The sequence below is a fragment of the Microcebus murinus genome, chromosome 15, assembly GCF_040939455.1.
Source record: "Microcebus murinus isolate Inina chromosome 15, M.murinus_Inina_mat1.0, whole genome shotgun sequence".
Classification (NCBI taxonomy): Eukaryota; Metazoa; Chordata; class Mammalia; order Primates; family Cheirogaleidae; genus Microcebus; species Microcebus murinus.
The window spans coordinates 33342764-33366046 of record NC_134118.1 but is presented as its reverse complement, the minus strand read 5'-3'; the positions used below and the strand labels follow the sequence as shown (position 1 = coordinate 33366046).

The window sequence follows — 23283 nt, the reverse complement described above, 5'->3', positions numbered from 1 at the left end:
ATCTGTTCATAGCCCTGGGGTTGCTGACACATGGGGAAGGCTGAAGCAGCTTAGCTGCCTAAAGCTTACACATTCAACTGCCCTTCATCCTTAAACCACAACGTACCGTACCTTAGAAGAGCGTGGTATATGTTAGAAAGCAGAATATGTGAGTTGAACTAAGGAGTTGTTTTAACTTGGAGGAGAATTAAAAAACAAGAAAGCTTGGTGTTTTCCTAAATAAAGGCTTAGAGTGATGAAGTATAGACAAAATTTTGAAATTTTAATTTTCAAAATAACACAAGGCAAGATGTAGCCTAAGATAAGGGAGCATTTAGGGAAAGGAAAGAAAGAAATGAAGAAAGGAAAGGGATGAAGGAAGAAAGGTAGGAAGGAAAGAAAGGAAAGAAAAAACAAAGAAAGGAAGGAAAGGAGGGAGGGAGGAAGAGAGGAAGGGAATAAAAGAGAAGGGGAAAGGAGAAGAAGGGAAGAAAGGAAACTGCTCCTTCTTTACTTTGGTGAATATCTAATATTTTTCATAAGCCCTTTGATTTTATAAATAAGATAAAAATATCTATTTATACATCCTCATCTGGAGTTCTATATAAAGGATATCATACTAGTAGAAAACTCATTCCATCCAATTCCAAGTAGCCTCCAGGTACCCATGTTATTATCTGCAGCATGAAAAATAATGAAGCTTAATCACAGGAAACATTATGGAAGAGAGCAAAAATGTATTACATATCTATATTTGCCAGGCATATCATTAGCTGCTTTGATATTAATACAAGGACACAGTTACAAATTATCTTTCTATTGACAACATGCATTTACTTTACACTTTTCCAAGGATACATCATGCAGTTATCAGGATGGAAACCAAACTAAGGACAAAGGGCACAGTCATTATCTTAATTGACCTGGCTTAACCACCTTCCTTGTGTTTCAAAGCATACTGATGGATGATACCCATAACTCACTGAGCCTACCAGCTGTCAACATCCTTACATCCAGCTGAATGTTATGCTCACCAGAGACAGCTGTATTTGTTACCCAAAGTATTTATACCAGTAGTACCTGTTATTATAATTGTTATTTAAATATTATGTAAGCTAATCAAATAAGAGTTGTTGTTGCCTCTTGGAAAACCTAAGATGAATGCTTGGGAAAGTCCATATAAAATGAGTTGTTATAAAAAATTACTGTTAAATCATGTATAAGAGAGATAATCATAAATTATAGAAGGGAAAAACCTCACAAAAGCTCAGCTGAATTCTGCACTTATATTGCTTTGAAAGATATCTTTGAGTTTTCATTTTTACTTAAAGAAACCCAAACTGAAAGTTATAATAGAGGCATTATGGCTGTGATTTTTTGGAAGAAATACAACAAAAGCTCAATCAGCAAATCCCTACTTTAAAAAAAAAAAAAAAAGGTCCTGGCCCTAAGTGAAGAGTACTGAAATCAAACTTGTTTAGAAACATGTGTATCATTTTTATGCTTCTCCACCCGAGCTACTCAAGTTAAGTAATGTACCAGCTATCAACCCCAGAAGTGTTCTTGAGCAGGCTTCCATTGAATTCTAAAATTAAGAAATAATTTGAAAATATCACACATTACTGACCTTCGTTTTGAACATATTTTAACTTTTACATATTACACAGTGAAATTTAATATATAAATACTACCATATAAGATACCTGCTGGAACCGAATTATATAAATTTTGCATGAGAAGAGATTTAGTGGCACTAAAATCATCAATCTATCCTAGAGATATGAAGGACTTTTTAAGCAATCAGTTCTGAATCTCGACATCAGTTTAAAGCTATAGATTATATCTTTAGCTCTTAGCATCCTGAAACTTCATTAATCTTTGTCTTGGAGGCAGCAAAGCCTTATTCATGGATTTATTTATAGCAACTATTTATGTTTCACACACTTACTTTGAATCCCACATCAAAAGGAGTGATTTGTGGTATTATTTTTGATTTTGTAATCTTTAATCTGTGATAGATGTTCTGCTCTAAGCTGCAATAATGGTTCTGTACCACACTACAGAATTTTAGATGAGGAAGATTATGAAATCACCTAGTTCAGAATAAAAATGTTCCTCCTGACCTAAGTTAATATTCTACAGCCATTCTGTGATACAAAAATGCCCTCTCTCACTTGTTATTTAACATTTTTAAAATTATGCACTAATCAAACATCTTTTAAACTCTTACTTAGGAAAGTCTTTTCATATAATACTTTTACTTATTACTTCCTGTGGTGTTCTGTACTTTCATTTACTCAAACTTTCTTATTGAGATGGGTGGATTGTATCAATGTCAGTCACAGGTGGTGATATTACACTATGTATACTTATTCAAAATGTTAACATTGGGGACAATTAGGTAAAGGGTATACATGATCTATCCCATATTATTTCTTACAAATGTGTGTCAATATACAATTACCTTAAAATAAAACATTTAAAAAGTTCTTTCTTAGTAAGCAAAGATATTGGGAGATACTGTACTATGGTGGAAATGATGGGTTTTACTATGATTTTTCCCATTGATGTGCTCTGAAGTTTAGCCAAGCACCATTCTCTCTCTGAGCATACATCCTCCTAGGTCAAATGGGGATGATTTTTCATGGAGTTATAATAAAGACTAAATGACATGACTTACAGCAAGAACCCAATACAATAGTAAGTCTTCAAGCAACGGGGTATACTATCAGTATTTATATGGGTAGGTGTTTTTAATCGTCTTAATACAAACTTATAGTTGGCATACAAAATTACAGATATCTGTAAATCAAATGAATGAATATTTACTTTAAGCAAAATCACATCTTACTACAACCTCACAAGATAAATAGGATTTATTAAAATAAAAACTTTTGACAAATTAAATTTAAATGAGTTTAATGGAGCAAAGAAGCATGCATAAACTGGGCAGTCCCCCAAACTGGAACAGGTTCAGAGCAGCACCAGTGCTGCCATGTGGTCAGAGTGGATTATGGACAGAAAAAGGAAAGTGACATACAGAAAAAGGAAGCGAGGTACAGAAACATCCAGATTGTATACAGCTATGCGTCTGCCTCATTTGAACACAATTTAAATAGTTGGCCGCCTGTGGGTGACTGAAGTCTGGCTGGGGTGACTGACTGGCTGAGACTCAGCTACTTGGTATAAAATTAGGTTACAGTGTGTTTCCACCCCCAGCTAGGATACAGTTCACTATGGAAGCAGAAACCTGTAGGCCAAACTTAAATATTTAAGGTGGTAGCTTTAGACTACCCTTAATTTAACAGAAGTAAAAGTCAGATGCAAAGGGCACCACGACAGAAGGGTCTAAGATCACACACCAAAGACCACATGACCTTTTAAAGAGTTAAGTTCCTTAAACTGATCAGCAACATGAAATTGTGGCATGATCTTAATGCCAAATAAAGACTGTGGCAAGCCAGAAGAAACAGTGAATGGCAAGTGAACCTCTTTTATATAATCAGAATTCTTTTGGAAGAGAAAACATAATCTGGGAATGGAAACCAACTTAAATATGCATTTATAATGTGGACCTTTCCCGACAGTATTGTTACAACTATAAACTTAAGTCGAATGTATCCCTCTTGACATTCAGTCATAAAATACTAAACTTTTTTTTTGAGTTCCAAAAGGTGACTAAGTGGTATGTAAACACTAAATTCAGAGATAAGCCAGTAATCTGTAGAAGACCAAGTCCTAAAGGGATCCCCCTGACTTCAAAACAAAACAAAACACTGTTTGCCTGGATAGACTTGGGAGTTCTCTGAATTACTTTTATCAGTAATGGGATTAGGATACCACAAAACATCACTCATCATATTCCAAAAGGAAAGGAAAATATTTGTGTCAGATGTTTGAGATGACTTCTAAAGAATCACATCCAAAGGATGTGTCATATATTTTAATACCTTCTCACTCAGGTATTGGAAGTCAAGTTTTGGCATGCAGTGTCTCTCTGTCTCTGTAACACTTCAGTGTCTTGCATATTTCTTGCTCTAAAACAAATGCATTATACACTTAATGCTATTTCATTAACTTATACCCAGCAGAAAAGTTCCATTATTAAATTTAACTCTATCAGAATGTTATTCCACTGGAAAAAGGCATTTCCTCTTTAGAAATGATATAAAAATTTAAAAGCACAATTTCCACATTTATTTTCCATTCCTATCTCAGATTTTATTTTAGAGTCTTAGATAATAGCCACTTCCATGTCTTTTCTACTATTCCTCCATTTAAAAAAATGTTTTTAGTATAAACCTTTGCTTCCTTAAGCAACCTGCTTTGGAAGTACTTAAGATAATTCATATAGTCATTTATGGCAACAGATGACAGCCTTGATCTCCTCTGAATAATTACTTGTCATGAAGAAACACAGGGAAAGGTACAAGCCAGGTACTTCCATAATGGCTTTTATTCACACTTAAACAAAACCTGACTGAACTAGAGTGGTAACACCTATACAGAGAAGCACCTTTGCCCTGGGGCCATGACACAAAGACAGTCTGGAATTTCCTCCCTCAGTTTTCTGAGGCTTTTGGTTTTCCTATAGGTAGCCACCCTGCAAACAGCTGCAAAATGCCAATTTCCACACATATATCAGTCCTTAGATTTGTGTTTCCTCTTTCATTCGTTCTAAATATTTATTGAGCGCCTATTCTATTTCAAACTGGGCACAGATTGCATAATTTCAAAGTAAAAATGCTTAGTCTTTTGCATTCCAGAGTGACAGGTACATTCAGCAGGTGTTTAATAGGAGACTTCCTATTCACTAGATATATTTGCTTTCCAATTTTACTTTCCTACTTCTTGATATAAATTTTAACTTTCGAAGTTTCCTTAATAACAGAATTCTGAAAAATATGACACTAATAAGATTGCTAGGATACATCAAGGAACTGGGTAATTTTTTTTAATAGTGATAAAATTTGACTAATAAAGAATTACTGCATCTGCACTTTTTTTTTTTTACACTAACAGGGATTTTAAAAAGAGCTTATGTCTTATGTGCATTTTTTTATGTGCATTTTAAAGGTAACTATGTGGTAGTTCACCATTTTCTTAAAATTTTCATAGTACTCATGGCAATATAAATAGTAGGTCGGTGTTTTAATAGGAAAACAAAATGGTGAGGAGGATCTTAAGTTTGCTGTTCCTCTCTCAATGATCTTTCTCATAGTTCCCAAACCAGTGTAGAGGCAGCCTGGCTTTAAACAGAATTGGGAAACCATAACTAATATCCTCACTCTATATGTTAAGTAGTTAGCAAGGGATTCCAGGTCTCCTAGGGATGAAAGTGGGTGCTGTTGCCTTGGTGCAATTGCCCCACCTGGGAAGAAGGATGAGGGTGGGCCCCAGACCTCCATCTTGGTCCTGCCCCACCTTGATCTTGCCCTGAGCTACTGCCACACCTGGGGGAGGAGGTACTACCTTACAAATCTGCCAATCAGAACTAAGCGTGCCAACTGCAAAAGAATGCAGAGGACTGTCTGGCCTACAGCCCAAGCAGCATAAGTACCACAGAATCCAGAAATTGACCTAGAACCACCCACATGCATAGTAAGACTCAGATCATGCAACTCCCAACTGTCCAATCAAAGTGCTTCTATGGTGACATCTGAGCCACAGGGAAGTCCCAATACAAGCACCATTAAACAAAACTGAGACCATAACCAAACCCTTTTTGCGTCCTTCCTTTTGCTCTCCCTTTGCTGCAACAGTGGGTCCAGTCATCATGTGTGGTGTATGTATCATACTCTGTAAACCTATATCTTGCTCTTGCTCTATAATCCTCTATTTCTCTCTTCAACAAACCTCATTTTCATGCTTGCCTTACTTTGGTGAGTCTGGTCATTCTTTGGCCATGGATGTACCAAGAACCAACATTTCAGACTGAAGCCTGACATATATATTGACTGTTTCTGAGTATTAATCTGCAATATGGTAATAATAATGCATTATGGGGGTTAAATGACTTAAAAGCACCCATCATAAGGCCCAGCACTTGTTTCAATTTATGTTCATTCTCTTCTGCTTGACTCAACTATTCTCAAATTGATACCATTAACCACTTCCTTTCCAAGAGCTTAGAATACACATGCTTTTCAAAATTAACCCTTTCAGAAGCTCATAACACTAATCACACTTATCTTTTAGTTTTGTTCCAAGACTATCAGAGGATGTAAAAATGGACAGTTATCTATAAGATCATAGTCATGTGATTTCAAAACAATATGAAATAAATAACAAGTATGTCATCTTCATTAAAGAGATAGTAAAATTTTAAAAGCCACAGTTCTAATGTTCAAAGCATTCAAGTATATTAATAGCATTACTCTAATAGACAAATAATTGTTGAGTATGAAGATAGTATTTTCTCAAACGTACAGATCATATGATGAGTCCTTTGGTGACACTTACCAAGTATCATGACAGAAACATGGCTGGTATCCACTATCCACTAGACTTTACAGTAATGTTAAAACAAAGTTCAAGATATGTTAAATAACTAATCAGTATCAATTCTTAACTATGCATTTCTAACATTAAAAAAGTAAACATAATATTAGCATAATCATGTAAAGTATCTTCTATTGGGGTTTTATTTTATCAGGTATGAGAGAATAACGAAGAATTGTTCTTGAGAGCCACATATAGAGCACAGCACCTGGTATATACTATGTCCTTAATGTACTTGTGCAAAGTTTTAAATATTTTGTTAATCAAATATAAAGTTAATCTATAATAAGAACATCAATATAAGAATTCTATGAATAAGGAAAAAAGAATTTAATGATGGTGGTTTTGTTGCTGTTCTCTCCTGAAATTATTGATTCTAAAGGTATTTTTAAAATGTATAATCATCCAAGGCCAAAGAAAATTAGAAAGGAGCCAAGAGCAATACAATTTTGGGAACCGAAAAGCAGGTGAATGTATGGTCATTGGATTGGTGGTCTTTACAAAGTCTGGCAAGGGGCACAGAAGCAGCAATCTGGTATATATGAAATGACAATGACACCGGGATTCGGTGGCATCCTTAGGTATCTATGGAAATGGGAATGACAGTGGAGCTAAAAACGAGGACTGGCTGAAAACTTTTTAATGAAATTGTCAGACACCTCAAATCTGTTTCCCTCTTTGCATAAGAGTGATTTATTTCCTGTCCAGATTTGTTCTCTGAAGAGAATAAAACTGAGGATTTGTGGACTGGGAAACCCATGCGGAGTTGAGGGAGTGAAGGAGGTAGAGTAGAAACTTTCATATTTAAGGATGAGACTCTCAGTCTTAATCCATTTAGCTCCCCCTTCAGAGAACTGGTAACCAGGATTTATATTCCCAGAAAAGAGACTAGGGAAATTAAGGTGTTTTCCAGGAGCTTATTAAACTAGCTGACAATACAATAAAGACCATGGTTGGCAAGCCCATTCACTGCAGAGGATGTCCAATCGATTTTTAAGTGGCCAACTTGGATTCTGGACTTAGTCAAGTATTCATTTAAATATGAGGGATAAGTAGAGGCATTTCTAGTTATGCAAGATTGCAAAAATTTTATCTCTGATGCTCCATTTTCTCAGTGTATTCATGGAGGCTTTACTCCCTTCCCAAACAAAGACGTGAACTAAGAGAGAGGAAGATAAAAGATGCAGCAGTGAGGATCTCATGCTAGAAAATGGCCAAAGGAATACTCAGGATAAATACAGAGCGAGATGATGAGAACGACAGTTGTGCAGCTGTTCCCAAGGGCAACCAGTCCCAACCGGAGCAGGCCAGATTGTTTCAGCAAAGGTTCTTCAAGAAGATGAAATTGTCAGAAAACTTCATGTGTCTGACTGTATTGAGAGGAGATTTGCACAATCTGAGGAATGGTACTGGGATGAGTCAGTGATGTGTACAAAAGCTAAGCAAACCAAAATAATAATAATGATACAACTCTAGGGAAAATAACAAAGGGCAGGAAGGGAAATGTAGTAATGGTGTACTTCTGGCTCAGCTGTGAGAAATGATTACATGGCCACCATCTTGTACATGATGCATTTGGCTCTGAGATAATTAGGATATAATAGAGGATGGGGTGATGGGAAGTGTCCGTGTGTGTGGCAAAGGCAGGAGGGTGAAAGGAAGTGATAACTTCATCGTCCAGAGTAGATAATTCGTCATCAGTAGATAATTCATAAAACCAAAGAATCAAGAAGCAGCAACAAAAGCATGTTATATAAAGTTGTGGACATAAACTCTAAAGGATTAGTTAAGACTTGGAAGTGCTTGCCTACATGGGGCAGGAAAAGAGATGAGGCAGGGGAAGTGGTATGAACTGCTATTTTTGGAACAAGTGTAAGAGAAACATTTGTATGTGCATGATTAACTCTGACAAAAATTAAAATTAAATGTAAAAAAGTGTGAAGAAAATGAAATGATATTTCTCAAGGCTGGAAGTGTCCCCTTTTACTAACAATGTCTTATCACACTGGCGAATGAATGAGTGAGTGTCTATTCTAGATTTGTGCCTCATTGCTGGAAAGAGGGCATCTGTGAATTACCAGAAAAGTTTAGTGTTGAATAGAATAGAAGGCAGAAGAAAATCTATCACAATTCCTTGGGTAACAAATACTGACAATTGAAAGAATTGATAGTCTTTAAATATTGCTTAGAGAAATTGGTACAATCAATGCATGTCTTAAAAACTGAAATACAGCCATCTAATTCGATGGGAAAGCCCCACTCTTTGCAACCCCCCAAAACAGAGAACACATGGGTATGTTAGTTATTAAATATATACCCAGAGATTCCAATCTGTTTTGCAAAATATTCATGTTTATATATAAGAAATATTTTCCCCAAATCAGGTAGTAAAACTCACTGCATTCTGATCAAATTATAGTTTTAAGCAATTCTCACCTCAAAATTCAAGGTAGCAAACTTCTTATATTAGAATCTCCAAGCTTGTTTGATGAAAATGCAGATAACTGAGCAATCATGTCAAAGAGAATTAGGATTTCTGACATGTGATAACAAGCATTTTTAATAAGCTCTTGGAATATTTGTGTAATATATCTGAGATAAAATTTATACCGGATAACTCCTAGAATTTTTATTTGACTGCTTTATTTTTTTTAATCCAAGAGTTATGACAAGAGTTATGAGTCTGCCCTCAATAATCCCATCTTCTTTCTTAAAATCTTTCTGAACTATTTATGATATTTATTTACATACTGTATTTGTATAGGTGTATATATTTTTTTCTCCAAAAAGAGATGTTATCAGAGACTAAGGATAATATTACATACATCTTTAAATTTTCTCAACAAAACATCTCATCAGAAATCCCTCAATAAAAGTTTGTTACAAGAATTACAGGGAAAATGGATGGGGATATTTAAGAAAAACCATTTGGTTTATAATTTGAACTTGTACAGAACTTACTTTGAGAGAACAATTCTCTCCATCAGGTTTCGGTTGCTATATTAATTCAAAGCTTCTAAATGTTTGTGGCTTTAGCTATAAAATATGAATCAATCAAATCTCAAGCTTTAAATTAGTCTAAACTTTTATTTCTTAATAAATATAACCCCTTTATAAAACAACTTATAATGGTGTGTCTGCCTTTTACCATTCCTATAGTAGTGCTGTTTGCCTTTTTCTTTCTAACTACAAATCACATCATCTGTGAAGTTCTTCCTTAGATACCAAGGAATTAATTGAAACAAAAGGAATCAGTAGAAATGTAACAGGGACACTGATCTTCCTATGAAAGAGAACACTATACCCATGGGTTAGAAGTTAAAGTGAAAAATATATTCAACAGCTCTTAGCCAAGTAGGAGTTTAGTCTCAGCAGCAACTGTATAATTCCTTTGATGCAATAAAATACTGTCATCTCAAGACTCCTTGCATAAATATACAAGTACCTACCGGTAGTATATTTTAATAAAAATTTAAATCATTCAACAAGTGCTTCAGACTACAGCAGAGATACAGAGTACCTGAAATAAACAAATTCTAAGAACAAAATTTTCTCTTAATTCTTTCTTGATGCAAATAACAATTTATTTTGAAATAAGTTTTCAAATGATTGTGTTCATTTATTAAAACTAGCTTCATGTAATACTAGGGAAATGCAGTGCAATATGTTATGAAGATTTATCAAATAACACTTTAAAAAATCTTGAGTACTTTCTGCCATTAATGTTTTTTGCGGTAGGACTGATGTTATAATATTGCTCTAAGTATTTTTATTCCAGGCATGCTGCTTTTTCTCTAAGTAAGAAAGTGAACCAGTGAATTTGAAGCCTTGTTTGAAAGTTGGTCGGAATTTTTCTTAACCTGAACATAAAAGCAAATTTGGCCTTCAGTTGAGACTTTTCTTCACATGATATTAACAGTGAAATAACCTACTGGCATATGTCAGAAGGGATTAAAAAAAATATATCCTCTCTCCTGCCCTCTCCTTCTCACTCCAATATTCACTGCACCGCTTTGTTCTCCATATCCTGCATAATTAATAACTACTTTGGCAATCGGTCATGCATTCCTTAATAGCACCTCAGGCATCAAGTGTCCTTCTAACCCGTCCCTTTAGAAACCCTACACCCTTCTACAGGGCACACTGGCCAGTGCACTGACTGAACTCTGGATAAGTCATTTACAAAATCACTACTAAGGAAAAAAGAGTTAAGGGGATAATATGGCTACAATAGTTACATAGTCTTCTAATGTTATTATTTAATCTCTGGATATGATTTTACTAATAAAACTAAAAAATAATACTCAATATCCAAACAAGTGTCATGGATTATATTTTTTAAAATCATAAAAATAATAGCACAAATTTGGAAGCAACTTAAAAGAATCTACCAGTTTCACTGGATTGTTTTGAGTTAAAGGGTTCTTTAGTTCATTCATCATTCCCTCACCTACCCATCTTTTCAGGAAACAAAGAAAAGAAAAAATATATGAAGTCAATTATTATGGTAGCTACAATACCTATTTATGTTAAACTAAACTGATAGATTCATTAAATGGAAAAAGAGTAGATAAATTATTATAAATATTATCTTATTTCTTTTGATTAGAAATCTTAACACTAAAATATTCTAAAAATTCAATAAAACAATTTAAGAAAAATCAGTGGTTGTTTAAACATTTTTCATAATGTTAACCAAACTAGAGGGAGAAAAGAAAATCCTCAAATCTCATAATAATTTTAAAAAATAATTTACAAATAGCACTATACTCAAGAAAAATAGTTCTATATATTAAGACCAAAACAACTAAAAGATTCAGATTTTGAATTATACATTTTATTAAAAATATGGTTTTTAAAAGCAATTTTCTGACAAAAATATACAATATTTTTTTACATTTAAGACTGAGAAATAAAACTTTTAATAAGGTCTTTTGATCCTGGAGGAAATGATATCATTTTCAGCCTTGGTAGTTTTCTCAACATTTTAAATAATGGTGCTTATGCTACAGTACACAGAGAAAAACATCCATAATCTATTATAAATTACTCCAAAATTAAACAAAAAATTTTCCTTTCTTTCTAAGAGAGCTGAAATGTGTTCTGGGCTCTCACTGTGTGTGGCCTCCAAGCGAAACAAGCTTGCACTGTTTTATTTCAGTTTTGCTTCATTTCTTCCCAAACAATCTCTCACTGCTAATCTACCAGGTCTTTTTTTTTTTCTCTTTTAGCAAGAAGAAGAAAAAAAACAAATCAAAGACATTATTAACTCCTTAGGCACAATCATAAAAGCTGAATATATCATTTGGTATCAATCTGCATGAAATTTATTTTTCACTATTAATGAGGCATGACTGACAAATAATATTTCCATAAATAATTCTCTGCAATATCATTAAAATGCAAAAATTTTAAATTTATGTGGCAAATCTAGTACAATTTTTTTTAAAACTACAACTAGCTATAACTCTAGGTAAACAACTTATGCTACAGTTATTTTTTTAAACTAAACTCACCCTACAACACCAACTTAAAATAGTCACATGGAGAGATAAATTTTATTTATGTCTTATTGTAAGGGACATGGGAATCAAGAAAATGACTCTGAAATCATAACAAAGGAAAAGATATATTTATAAAACACATACAAAATCTTTAAATATTAGATCAACATCACTTTATTCAAAATAATAAGTCATCTTTTATTTAACTGTATGCTCTATTATTCATAAATTAAAGAAAAAAGAGAGCAGGTAAATCATCTTACAAAGGTGAACATAATTTTCAATGGCAAACTATGTGGCAAAAACTTGATGAGAAGATTAATTAATGTATTAAAACTCTTCTTTTAAGGCACATGGTAATCAGAACCAAGGAGTCTCAAAGGTTGACCAGAATCCAATGTCCATTCATGCTTCTCAAGAAGTCTGTCGTGTTATCTCTTGACTTATAAAATAAGAAGAATTTAAAAATACCTTTTCTCTATAATTTGGCCTAGGAAAAATGTGATATAACTCACTTAAAATTTTTTTCTTGTGTATGAATACATGGAAATATTTATTGGGTTGATTGTAAAAAGCAAGTAAGGCTGATTATATGCAGATGGTTATAAAATCATTATTATGCACTAATTTCTTTAATTTCAGTGGATATTCTACTAACCGCCCCCCTCCGCAATGCACACCCCAAATAAAAGGGAAACCAGTGCAACTTTTTAAGTAAGGCAAGAAGGTATCCTTGGTAAAACAGTATCAGGACTAGGAGAACACCTAGTGCCATTATTGTGATTCTACAGTTTTCTAGGTTATGAATCATCTCTATTATGTGACAGCAACAAAGGTATCGCATGGTAAATGAGAAGTTAGTATAGCTCCACGTGGGTTTTAGAGGACTCTAAGAGGAAGTGGCTGAATTTCTATGAACTCTTAATGAGCCCCTGCAATGTGTCTGGCATTGTGCTGGGCATTCCCAACAAATATCAATGCAGGAAGCTGACAGTCTACTAAGGACTAGTGGTTAATATTATTTTTATCATTACAAAGTTAAGAAATCATTGTGACCGGTGGCCCCCAAGGTCCTATTTTGCAGCAGTAGGTTGGCAATCAATGATACCACTCCCTTTGGGGAACTGGGTGCGCTAATATGAAGTTTATCAAAGGCAAAAAAAAGGGGGAGATCAGAGATGAGCCAAGGTCTCAGAGGGGCACTTTCACCTGAGCAAATGCCACAAGAACTTTTAAGTCTGCTGTCCAAAAGCACACTTTCTTCCTTTAGGCTTTCATTCATCTGATCCACAGACAAGATTGATGGATTGTTGCTCTGCTAGTGAGTGTTGGAAGGGAGAGGGGTGCATACAGAAAGGGATGTCATTTGGCAATATACAATGATATCAATAATTCAAAACATTCTGCAAGGCTTAAAAGCATAATCAGTTGTCAAATTTTCACTCATCAAATCTCGCCTTTCAGCAGGCAGTCATTTAGAATGAATGTGGCTCTAAGAAAGGAGAAATGGATATATGGAACCAAGACAAAAGATGGGTGAAGAAATGACAGGTAAATTGTCATAGTAAATTTAAACACGGAAGAACCAAAGTGTGTGATACTATAAAATTCATATATCTGTAATTTCTCCAGAAAGCAATATTAAAAATAAAAACCAAGTTACACTTATTAGGTAACGTATGATCCTACCTTATGGTCTCTTGTTTCTTCCAGCCTAAGGCCTACTGCTTTCCTAAACATAGCCTTCTCCTCTGCCTTTTCTTCTTATACTATCTTTACCCACAGCCCCGGACAGGCCAATCTTAGTAACCACACAAAGTATGGCTCGGCAAAAGCCAGAAGAGTTGACTACTAGATAGCCACTAATAGTTGACTACTACATAGCCACTAATGTCCATATTTTCAATTTATCAAACTATTTCAATAACCACTTGAAAATGTACTGAATTTAATTTTAATGATGGAATCAGTGATGCTCATTTGTCCTTACATATCTCAGATGTAGTATCTGGTCTCAGTCACAGTAAATCTCTGATCATAGGTCAAACCCAGGTGGCAGGACCTTCTCAACCAAGAGGATGGGTGTCACTTTCAATAAATCCTGTGGTTCTTTACCTCATCACAAGACTCATGAATCTGACATACATTTACAGATAGATAATACAAGTGTCAGTTACTTCTCTGCTGAGTTAAGCTGGGGTAATGAGCTGTATGATCCACTTGGCACTCATGTATTTATTGAGAGGCTGTTATGTGTTCAGAACTAAGTCAGGTGCTCTAAATACTATACATATACCATGTGCATGTATAGTAAATACATATACTGTGTTTTTATCTTTATATAGTTCATTTAATCCATACAGCTCCTTGGGTTAGACAACCAAATACCCCATGGGGTCATAAAATCATAAAGTGACAATCTTCAGTAATGGCATATGCACATTTTAGCTGTCATGTTTTATGCTATAGCCAGATAGTAGATTGCTACTTATACATATTTAAATTAATGATATCAAGAGAGTGGTTCATTTAAAATACAAATAATTCTCTTGGTTTAAAGTTTATTTTTGACACAGGTTTGGGATGAATAAAACTTTTATTCTCATAAAGACCTACTAGTATGTTTTATTCTAAAATTTAAATTATTCCACATTTAAATATTTAGGAACCTTAGATGCACTAAAACCCAAACTGAAAGTACGGACTATATCACACTGTGAAAGCGAAGCCAAGGCTCCTAAGACCACCTTAGCTTGAAAAAAAAAAGTAAACTCACAAGTTCTGTGAAGCAAGATACTGTGAAAGTTTGTCAAATAGATTTTTAGTGATTTTAATCAAGCAAATAATGACAATATCAAAGTATTACCTATTAATAGGGTTATGTTTTTAAAAATGTACAACCTAGTATATTATTAATATTTTTCACTGCTATGTAAAATTATTAAATTGAATTGAATTTACATTTTAAAAATATTAAATTATTAAATTAGGAAAATGTTTGCAAAGTAAAAAAAAAGTAGTAGAGAATCTATACTGGCAAAAAGTTCCTCAGAATGGAACAGACACAGGGATATCTTAAATGATCTATTAATATATAAGAAAATTGATCAAGATTCATAATATAAATTTATAACTTATTTTAGGGATATCTCCTATAACTTAATCACACACAATAAATGTTTCCACTATTCCTAAATAAAAAATCACTTTCAAACTTCCATTTGCATTTTATTGTTTCTTTTTAGCTATATTCTCAACCAATACTTAAAAGTCTTTGATTTAATCTCTTGCCTATGTAGTGTTCCACAGATTTGTGAGCAATCAAAAAGTGAAATTTTATTGCTTAACAATACAATATGAATATAATATACAAAGTTAAATATTGATTTCATGTTTTCTAATTTGCCTCTTGAATTGTTGGTTTGTTGTGTGCAGCATTTTTATACCCAATAAAAGTATACCTTGTAATACATGCAACCCACACCAGAATTGTTTTCTCAGTGTGCCTACTAATTTACTAAATCTTCTGTCAAAATTAAAAATATCAGCTTTTATAGCTTTTAAAATTGTAAGATTATTGATCATATTTAAAATTTGTACTAGATGACATATTTGTGCAAGAACTTCTGAATTACTGTTATATGAAGAATATGATGAAAATAGCAATAGGGTTTTCAATATTTTTGTTGTAATACAACAAACAGATACACATGTTTGAAACAGTAATAATACACATAATATAAGAACAATATAATTAAAATACAACTCATAATTAGACAAAATAGATTTCTTAAATTCCAGTGAGAATTTCAAAAATTCTCTTTTTTGGGGGCACAAAGGGCTACCCATATTCAAGCAGGAGTAATATTAATATAAGTAAGAAAATAGAGATAACTACATTTACTAATATATTGATTTGAAAAGAATACTTAATAAATTTACTTTTCTTCAAGATAAAAAATAAAAAATGTTAGTACACATTTATAAACACATCAAAAAAAATTAGTCATGGGTGGATGCCACAGAAAGGAATGATGCCACATTAATGGGAAAAAATAGTAAAAGATAAGAACATGGACACGGACATAAGAACATGGATGTTTAATGCAATACAAAGATGAATTTAGTTAAGCCAGTATTAATCTCAAATAGTGCTGGCTTTCTAGGTCTGCAATGTATTCATTACAAAATCTATATATGAATTTGAAAATAAGAATACCAAAGTACTCTGTAACCTTCAAAATCTACATCTTTAAAGTAAGAGTAACATTTAATAAAATGTGAAACAGTGTAAGAAAGGGTCATCAGAAATGCTTGAAAAATAAAATTATATTTTATTTAATATGGTTCAAACTATACATTAACTCAGAAAAAACATTGTAGAATTCAAATTTTGGCAGTGATCCCTAAATGATGAAAGAGTAATAAATAATGTAAATTTTCCTATTTTTCTCAAGAGAAAACCCCTATATAATTTCCCAATTAACACGTACAAGTCAGTGAGTTGGGGTGTGGGAAATACACTATAATCTTATAAATGCAGTAACAAATTTATGCCATTATATGGATAAGGTATATAACATTGCTAATGATCTACAACGAGGGCACAAGTTATTTGTGATAAATACAGTGACATTTATGGGGAAAAAATATTCAAGCTAGGAAAATGTTTTTGTTTTTTTTGTTTTCCGATTCTCATGTTTACACATGAGAAACAGCTGGGGGGGGGACAGCTGATTCAATTGAATAAGGAGATCTCAAAGAGGTACTTACTGGCATGACAATGTTGTAGTGGATGCAGAACCCTGGTTCAGAAGGGAAATATTCATCAGATACAAATCTTATCCTGATTTGATTTCCTTTGGAAATCTGTCTTCCTGGAACAGCACCAGAACCACACCAGCGCCCTAGTATAGTCCCATCACTGGGCTCCTCAACTTCTACAAAATCATACCTGTGGACAAAGGGAAAAGAGACACAAGGTCATTATCTGTTATTTTGACAATTCCAAATCCCATGTCTGTGTATGTTATGAATCTGTGGACCACAGCAATGAGTTCATCCTAAATTTACCTGGGTACATAGAATTAAATATTCCAGAGAAGAGATAAAACTGAAAAATGAGCTCTCAATTGAAGAAGCATGAGTCTTCTATTTAAAGCTCTCTAGTTTTGCTGTTTACAAACTCTAAACTCAGTAAACAGCCATCTTAAAACTTAAATATTTTGTAAGAAACAACCATATTTGACATTCAACTCATGAATTATTCAATTTAATTTTCACTTGGACATGATAGTCTTGTTCCTCTCTTAATTCTTACTGTTATTGCCTCTTACTTTCTGAGAGGGATGCTCTCATCCTGGTTGGGCTCCTTCACTCCCTCTCCTCACCTGTGAGAGCAGCTTTCTTTCCTACAGCCACTCCACCACCTACCCTTCCTTCGCGCCCCAAGTCCTAGTCTGCTGCCTCCGGGAGACCTTCCTGGGTGTTCTCGATACACTGTCATCTTTCTCTTTCGGGTAAATACATGAAAATTTTTAACATTAACCACATGTATGTAAGTGCTCCATCTTCTTAGGTTGTTAATCTTTTGAACAAAGAAACCAGTTCTTACATATTTCTATCTTACATTTCACTACACATAGTACCCTAAACATAAGGAATAAATGATTATTTGTTTTAAACAGATGCCAACTATGGTTTGGAAGGTTTAGATCAGAGATACCCATGGAGAGCAGTATTGCCCCAGGAGAGAATGTTTCAGAAATCTGTATAAACATTTTTAGGTTGTCTCCATGATAGGGGCGGGAGGGTACTACTGAAATGTCCAGGAATACTTAACAGTGGAAAGTCCTGAACATGAGTATTTGCCTCATGTCTCCCCTGCCTTTCAAATATTTCATTGGACATATCATGCAGGTGAAATTTGTTACCATTTACTAGAGCCTAGAGCCCACCATTATCTCATGCAGAAACACGTATGTTTTACATTGTTTTAGTTTAAGATAAATTTTAAAGAAATTCAACTATTAAATAGAAGGAAGTTTCTATATTTTGTTTAGAACTTTGCTAAGAGTTACCCAGTCTTTTGGAGAAACATGTCACCAAGACAAAAATACTAGTTATATTATTTATAGCACAATTAAAATAATTAAACATATTCATATTAGTCTATATTTATAGCTGTCACATTCACAATCTATCTCCCTAAAAGATGCAAATATCTCACTACTTCTTTTTATTTTTGTATTGTATTTACTATTTATTTATATATTGAAATACATTATTTTCATGTAAATTACTTTGCTATTATTTCAGCTTTAAATAACATGCAGGTCATTATATTTATTTTCTAAACAATTTCACACATAAATAGAGGATTGCTTCTATGACATGCATTTCAGAATACTAAACAGGACATTGATAACTTCTGTTAAAAGGGAAGTCTGATATGGTTGAAAACCATTAATAGATTAAAAAAATACAGTCTAAATTCAGTGGCTACCAGACAACCAAACATAATATACTTTATGTAGTATTAAATTTACAGAAGAGAAAAATTTGTTGAAAAAGGACAAAGTATATAATGAAAAAAATTATACTTAGAAATCGTCCTTCTAAGTTAGTATCCAGGACGTCATGTGCAATGGCTGAAACACTGCCAGCACAGAGCTGCCATTCAAGAAAGTCTGTCCCCATCTCTGCCCTGTGTCCCTCCCACCCCCACACACCTACCTTTTAAGATAACTTTGGGAGTTTGAAAACAGTAAGTAAGAAAACCCAAATACAAAGAGGAGATATATTTTTGCTATATCATATGACAAGTCCAGGGTTATAAATTACAAGTGTATAAGCCAGCCCGTAGAACCGGGCCAGGAGTTTTGGTGTATGTGTGTGGAGGATGGGGGGGAGTGAGGAAGGAGTAGAGCAGACCGCAGTAGATATTTCAGCTATACGTGGTACAAAAGTTGATAATCACCATTTTTATCAGATGGTAATTTTTACATCAAGACTGTCTACATGTGAAACAAAGCTCCTATTCATAGAGTATCTGTTTGTTCTGTGCTTGGGAGGTAAGCCTATCTGATGTGGGTTACCACCACTCCTTCTACAAGTATTTATGAAGCACTGACTTGAGCTAACTGCTGGGCTAGAGTCTCACGATACAAATATGAAACTACTACAGCTTCTTTGGGTTCTGGGTACACAAAATACTCTGGTAAGTGCTCTAATGAGAGTATGCAAGAAATACTGTGGAATACTGGAAAAGTAAGTAATTCTGTACAGTGAGATAAAAGTTGGCTTACAGAGGACTTAACATTAGGGCTGTCCCGAATACTGACTGACCAAGGGTGAAAGGGGAGGAAAAAGGAATTGCATTCTGGCAGGAAGTATACTATGTATGATGTAACAGACTGACAAAGGGGCTAGGCATGGTTGACTGTGAATAAAGGATGGAAAACAAAAAAGTAGATGGAGATCAAGGTGGGAAAAACAGATGTAGGTGAGAGGGTCTTGGTATTTCAGAGTAAGACATTAGAATATTATTTTGTAGGCCAACGTTGCAAACAGGTGGAAACATTTTTAAGCGGCCCTATGTCTCTTGAAAAAATTGAAGTCAACATTTAAAAAAATGAAATGTCACAGAAAACCTGAGTTTATGGCTTAAAATAAATTGGAAGATCTGTCAATACTAAACATCATTAGCTTTCGTGTGACTTCATGAGGGCTCATCTCCAGAATTGGTGGCAGCTCCAGGAGAGAAGGTATCTTTGTTTAATTTATTGTCTTATGTTTAGCACAAACATCCCAGGCACATAGTAAATCCTGTATTAGTATTTGGTGAATGAAGGAATGAACACTTGATCTTCATACTAACTGAGGCTGGAGCAAAGTGGAAACAGCTTTAGATGAGGTATGTTCTTTCTTGCTTTTAAAAAATCCCCGTCCAAATTCTATGCTTTTTAAAAATACCCAGATCTCTTCATTTATTTACATTATCTGCTCCTGAAGGCATCTGAGTTTGCCACCCTGGTGCTTAGGAAGCAGAGCTCTGAGAGGTTTTATCAAGGGGAGTAAGATAGACATAGAATCATCCCATATTCGAGGAATGCAAGGAAACAATAACATTTCAAGCGTGGGTCAAAAGAAAAGATCCTTCAACAAAAGTATCCTGAGAAGTGGCAGTCAGAGAAACAATAGGAAAGCCATTGTGAGTAGCAGTACAGAAGCTAAGGTAAGAGGGAAGGGAGAATTTCCACCAGAAGCAGAAGAGGTCCATAGTGCCAAGCACCAAAGAAGGATCCAAAAAGCGTCCATTGGATTTGGCCATTATGAAGTCATTTTCAATAAACTGCTTAGGCAGTTAAAATTTTTCTTGAAACTATATTCAAAACAACTATATAACATATTTCTAATATAACAGTATTCTAGGAAAAAAGAATATCCTATTCAGGAAGGTTAAAATGAACAACTCACATAGCTATTTCACTATACATTATTTTTAAATTTCTGTTGAAAAAGAAATTCCATTGTGTGTTTATCTGATCTGCAACTTCTTTAAAGGTATTTAAAAATGATTTTTAACCACACACAGAAATACATGGATTATAAATATTGAGTTCATTAAGGAACAGATAAGTCTTAACTTTGAACTTATCTAATTTTCATCTTAATATAAAAATCAATGTCCTGTAAATAGGAGAAGAGTGATGAGTGCATTATTACTTATTTCATGAAGATATCCCACTGAATTTTATACCATTTATAAAGTAAACTTAAATTTTTATAAATTTTTCTTAATTTGAAGCTAGACAGCTGGCAATTCATTCTTACATGCTCATGCAAGTCTGGTGCACACATTTATCACAATGCTTAAAAAATCTATAGGCTTGCATTGCATGAAGGTTAAATAAAATGAACATCTAAAAAAGTCATGCTGTTTGCCTATAAAACAGTAGAACTTAGCATATACTACTAATTGTTTCACACTAAATTAGTCATTTCAAGATGTTCTTCAGAACTGGTGTCATGAAAAAATATAATTCTAAAATTCATCCAATTATTATAATTTTAAATTCAATTATATATATTTAATTATAAATATTTAAATATAATTATAAATTCATCCAATTATTATAATTTTTAATGGTCATACCCAATAATTATTAACATGTCTATGGAATTTAAAAGCATTAGTGAAACCATTATTTACTAAAGCTTAGTTTTTCTTCTTAATCAAAATAGTAAATCCCATTAGCTAAAAGATATGCTTATACAAATAGCATTTTTTTTTACTTAAATAATATTCAAATTGGATCCATCTGTAAAGTATGCCCAGGTCTCATTGTTGATATCTCACCTTCAAATAGCAAAAATAAAAAAATATATATTATTTTTATATATATATATACACACACACATATGTATGTATTAGTGTCACTTTATTTATACATATATGTGTGTATAAATTTATATGTATAATCACTTGATTCTATATTTCCTTTCAACTTGTTTGAGAATGTAGATAACAATGCATTCAATCTGGTCATCTTCCCTAATAATTTAAGATTCTTCTTTTTCCCAACAGAATGCCATTTGCATAATATAGGATTCATAGCAGAAGCTGATGGATTGATATACTTTAACACAGCTCAAACATCAAAAGGAAAAGAAGAGAGAAAACAATGATGAAAAACATATCTGTAGGCCATAGCCCAATGAAAGGGAGATCATAAAACTAAGCAATATTGACACATAAAAGTGAAATTACAAAACACAATCATCCTCAAATTAAAAAATCTATGCATGCCTGGGTGACTGCTCTGGAGACACAGTAATCCTTACAATATGCTCTTACGTATTAATTTCCAACATGCACAATTGCCCACATCAGTATTTAAAGGATTTACTAAGCCTATTTTACGAGGCAATCGAACATCACTTTCTCATGGCAACATGATACAGAGCACACAGCACTAAGTGGTTTATAATGATCACTCCCTTTCTCCAACATACCCCTGGGGACCCACGGAGGATTTATGTTCCTTTATGTTTAACAAACAAGTCTGGTGTTGTAGACAAAATTTTCATTCTCATGTGAGAATTTAAAAACTGTGAGGACAGGAGGACTTCTTTCTTACTCCTAAGAACTGTAAGGAGTAGGCTGAAGAAATAAATTCACTGGTAAACATAATTGTCAGACACCCAACTTCTTTCAACAAAAATAAACCAACTCTGCAAAACAGGCAGTTTCTAGTTCATACTGACTAAAACCCTGTCAATTAAATCTACCCCATGAATTCTCAAACTTGACGGTGGTGTGAAACCCTGCCAACAAATGAATGTGTATTTTAAAGAGGCCCAGCTCTGCAAGTGTCAACTAGAGTCTGAGCTTGTTGGGAAAGGTAATAAAATTAAAATATGACAATTATTCCACAGTGCTTATTGGCTTATACTTTGAGCAAAATGCAATTGATACACAGAAAGAAAAGATTTAGAGTACTATTTGGATACCGAAATATTTACCTGTGTTTTAATTTATATTGAATATCAATTTTAAATAATAAAAATTACATTTATTAAGTGACTCCTATGTGGCAGGCACTGTGTTTTGCTTTAGGTGCTTTTTATACATTAACTCATTTAATCTTCAGAACAATCATAAAAAGTTAACACTGTTATTTACTGTGCCCATTTTATAGGTTACAAAATGTAGAAAAGCTAAGTAATTTGGTCAAGGTCACCCAGTGACTAAATATAAAGCAAAGGCTTCAATTATAGCAGTCAAATTCTAGAGGCCATGCTTTTACATGTTAAGGAATACTGTTTACTCTATTTTAAAAATGCCTATATAACTACATTTGCTTCATTCTGAGCCTAACTGCAGAGAATTTGTGTAACTTTATTCAAATTGGCCAAATGGACTTGTTCAATGGCTAAAGAAATATTATGGCCATTACAAATAAAACTGATAAGTCAGCTTGGTAATTTGGGCATATACATTTTATAGATATTTATTTTAATTAATTTGGTAATATTTATTAACAGTCACTCTAAATTCTTTATGGAGAGTTTTAAACCTATGTGGGAAGTATGTAAGTCAAACCAATAAGCATACTTCACAAGACTTAACAATACATGATGCAGTCATTCTCATACAAACATGAGAGTTCTACCAGTGAGAGATGGTTAAAATTCTACATGGTGGGAAACTAACAGTTTAAAATTATCTTATTACTAAATAAAAATACTCCAAATATATAAGCCATGAGTTCAGCTTACAAAGCTAGAAAAATTA

At 33.5% G+C, this 23283-nt stretch overlaps 1 protein-coding gene across 1 annotated transcript in view; it reads right to left on the bottom strand.

Annotated features, from left to right (window-relative positions):
• Positions 1–23283, bottom strand: part of PDGFC (platelet derived growth factor C) — a 221926-nt gene that overhangs the window by 37175 nt on the left and 161468 nt on the right. Inside the window, exon 3 of the mRNA XM_012783616.3 lies at positions 16758–16938. Coding sequence (XP_012639070.1) covers positions 16758–16938 — 181 coding nt within the window. The remainder of the gene's footprint in view (positions 1–16757; positions 16939–23283) is intronic.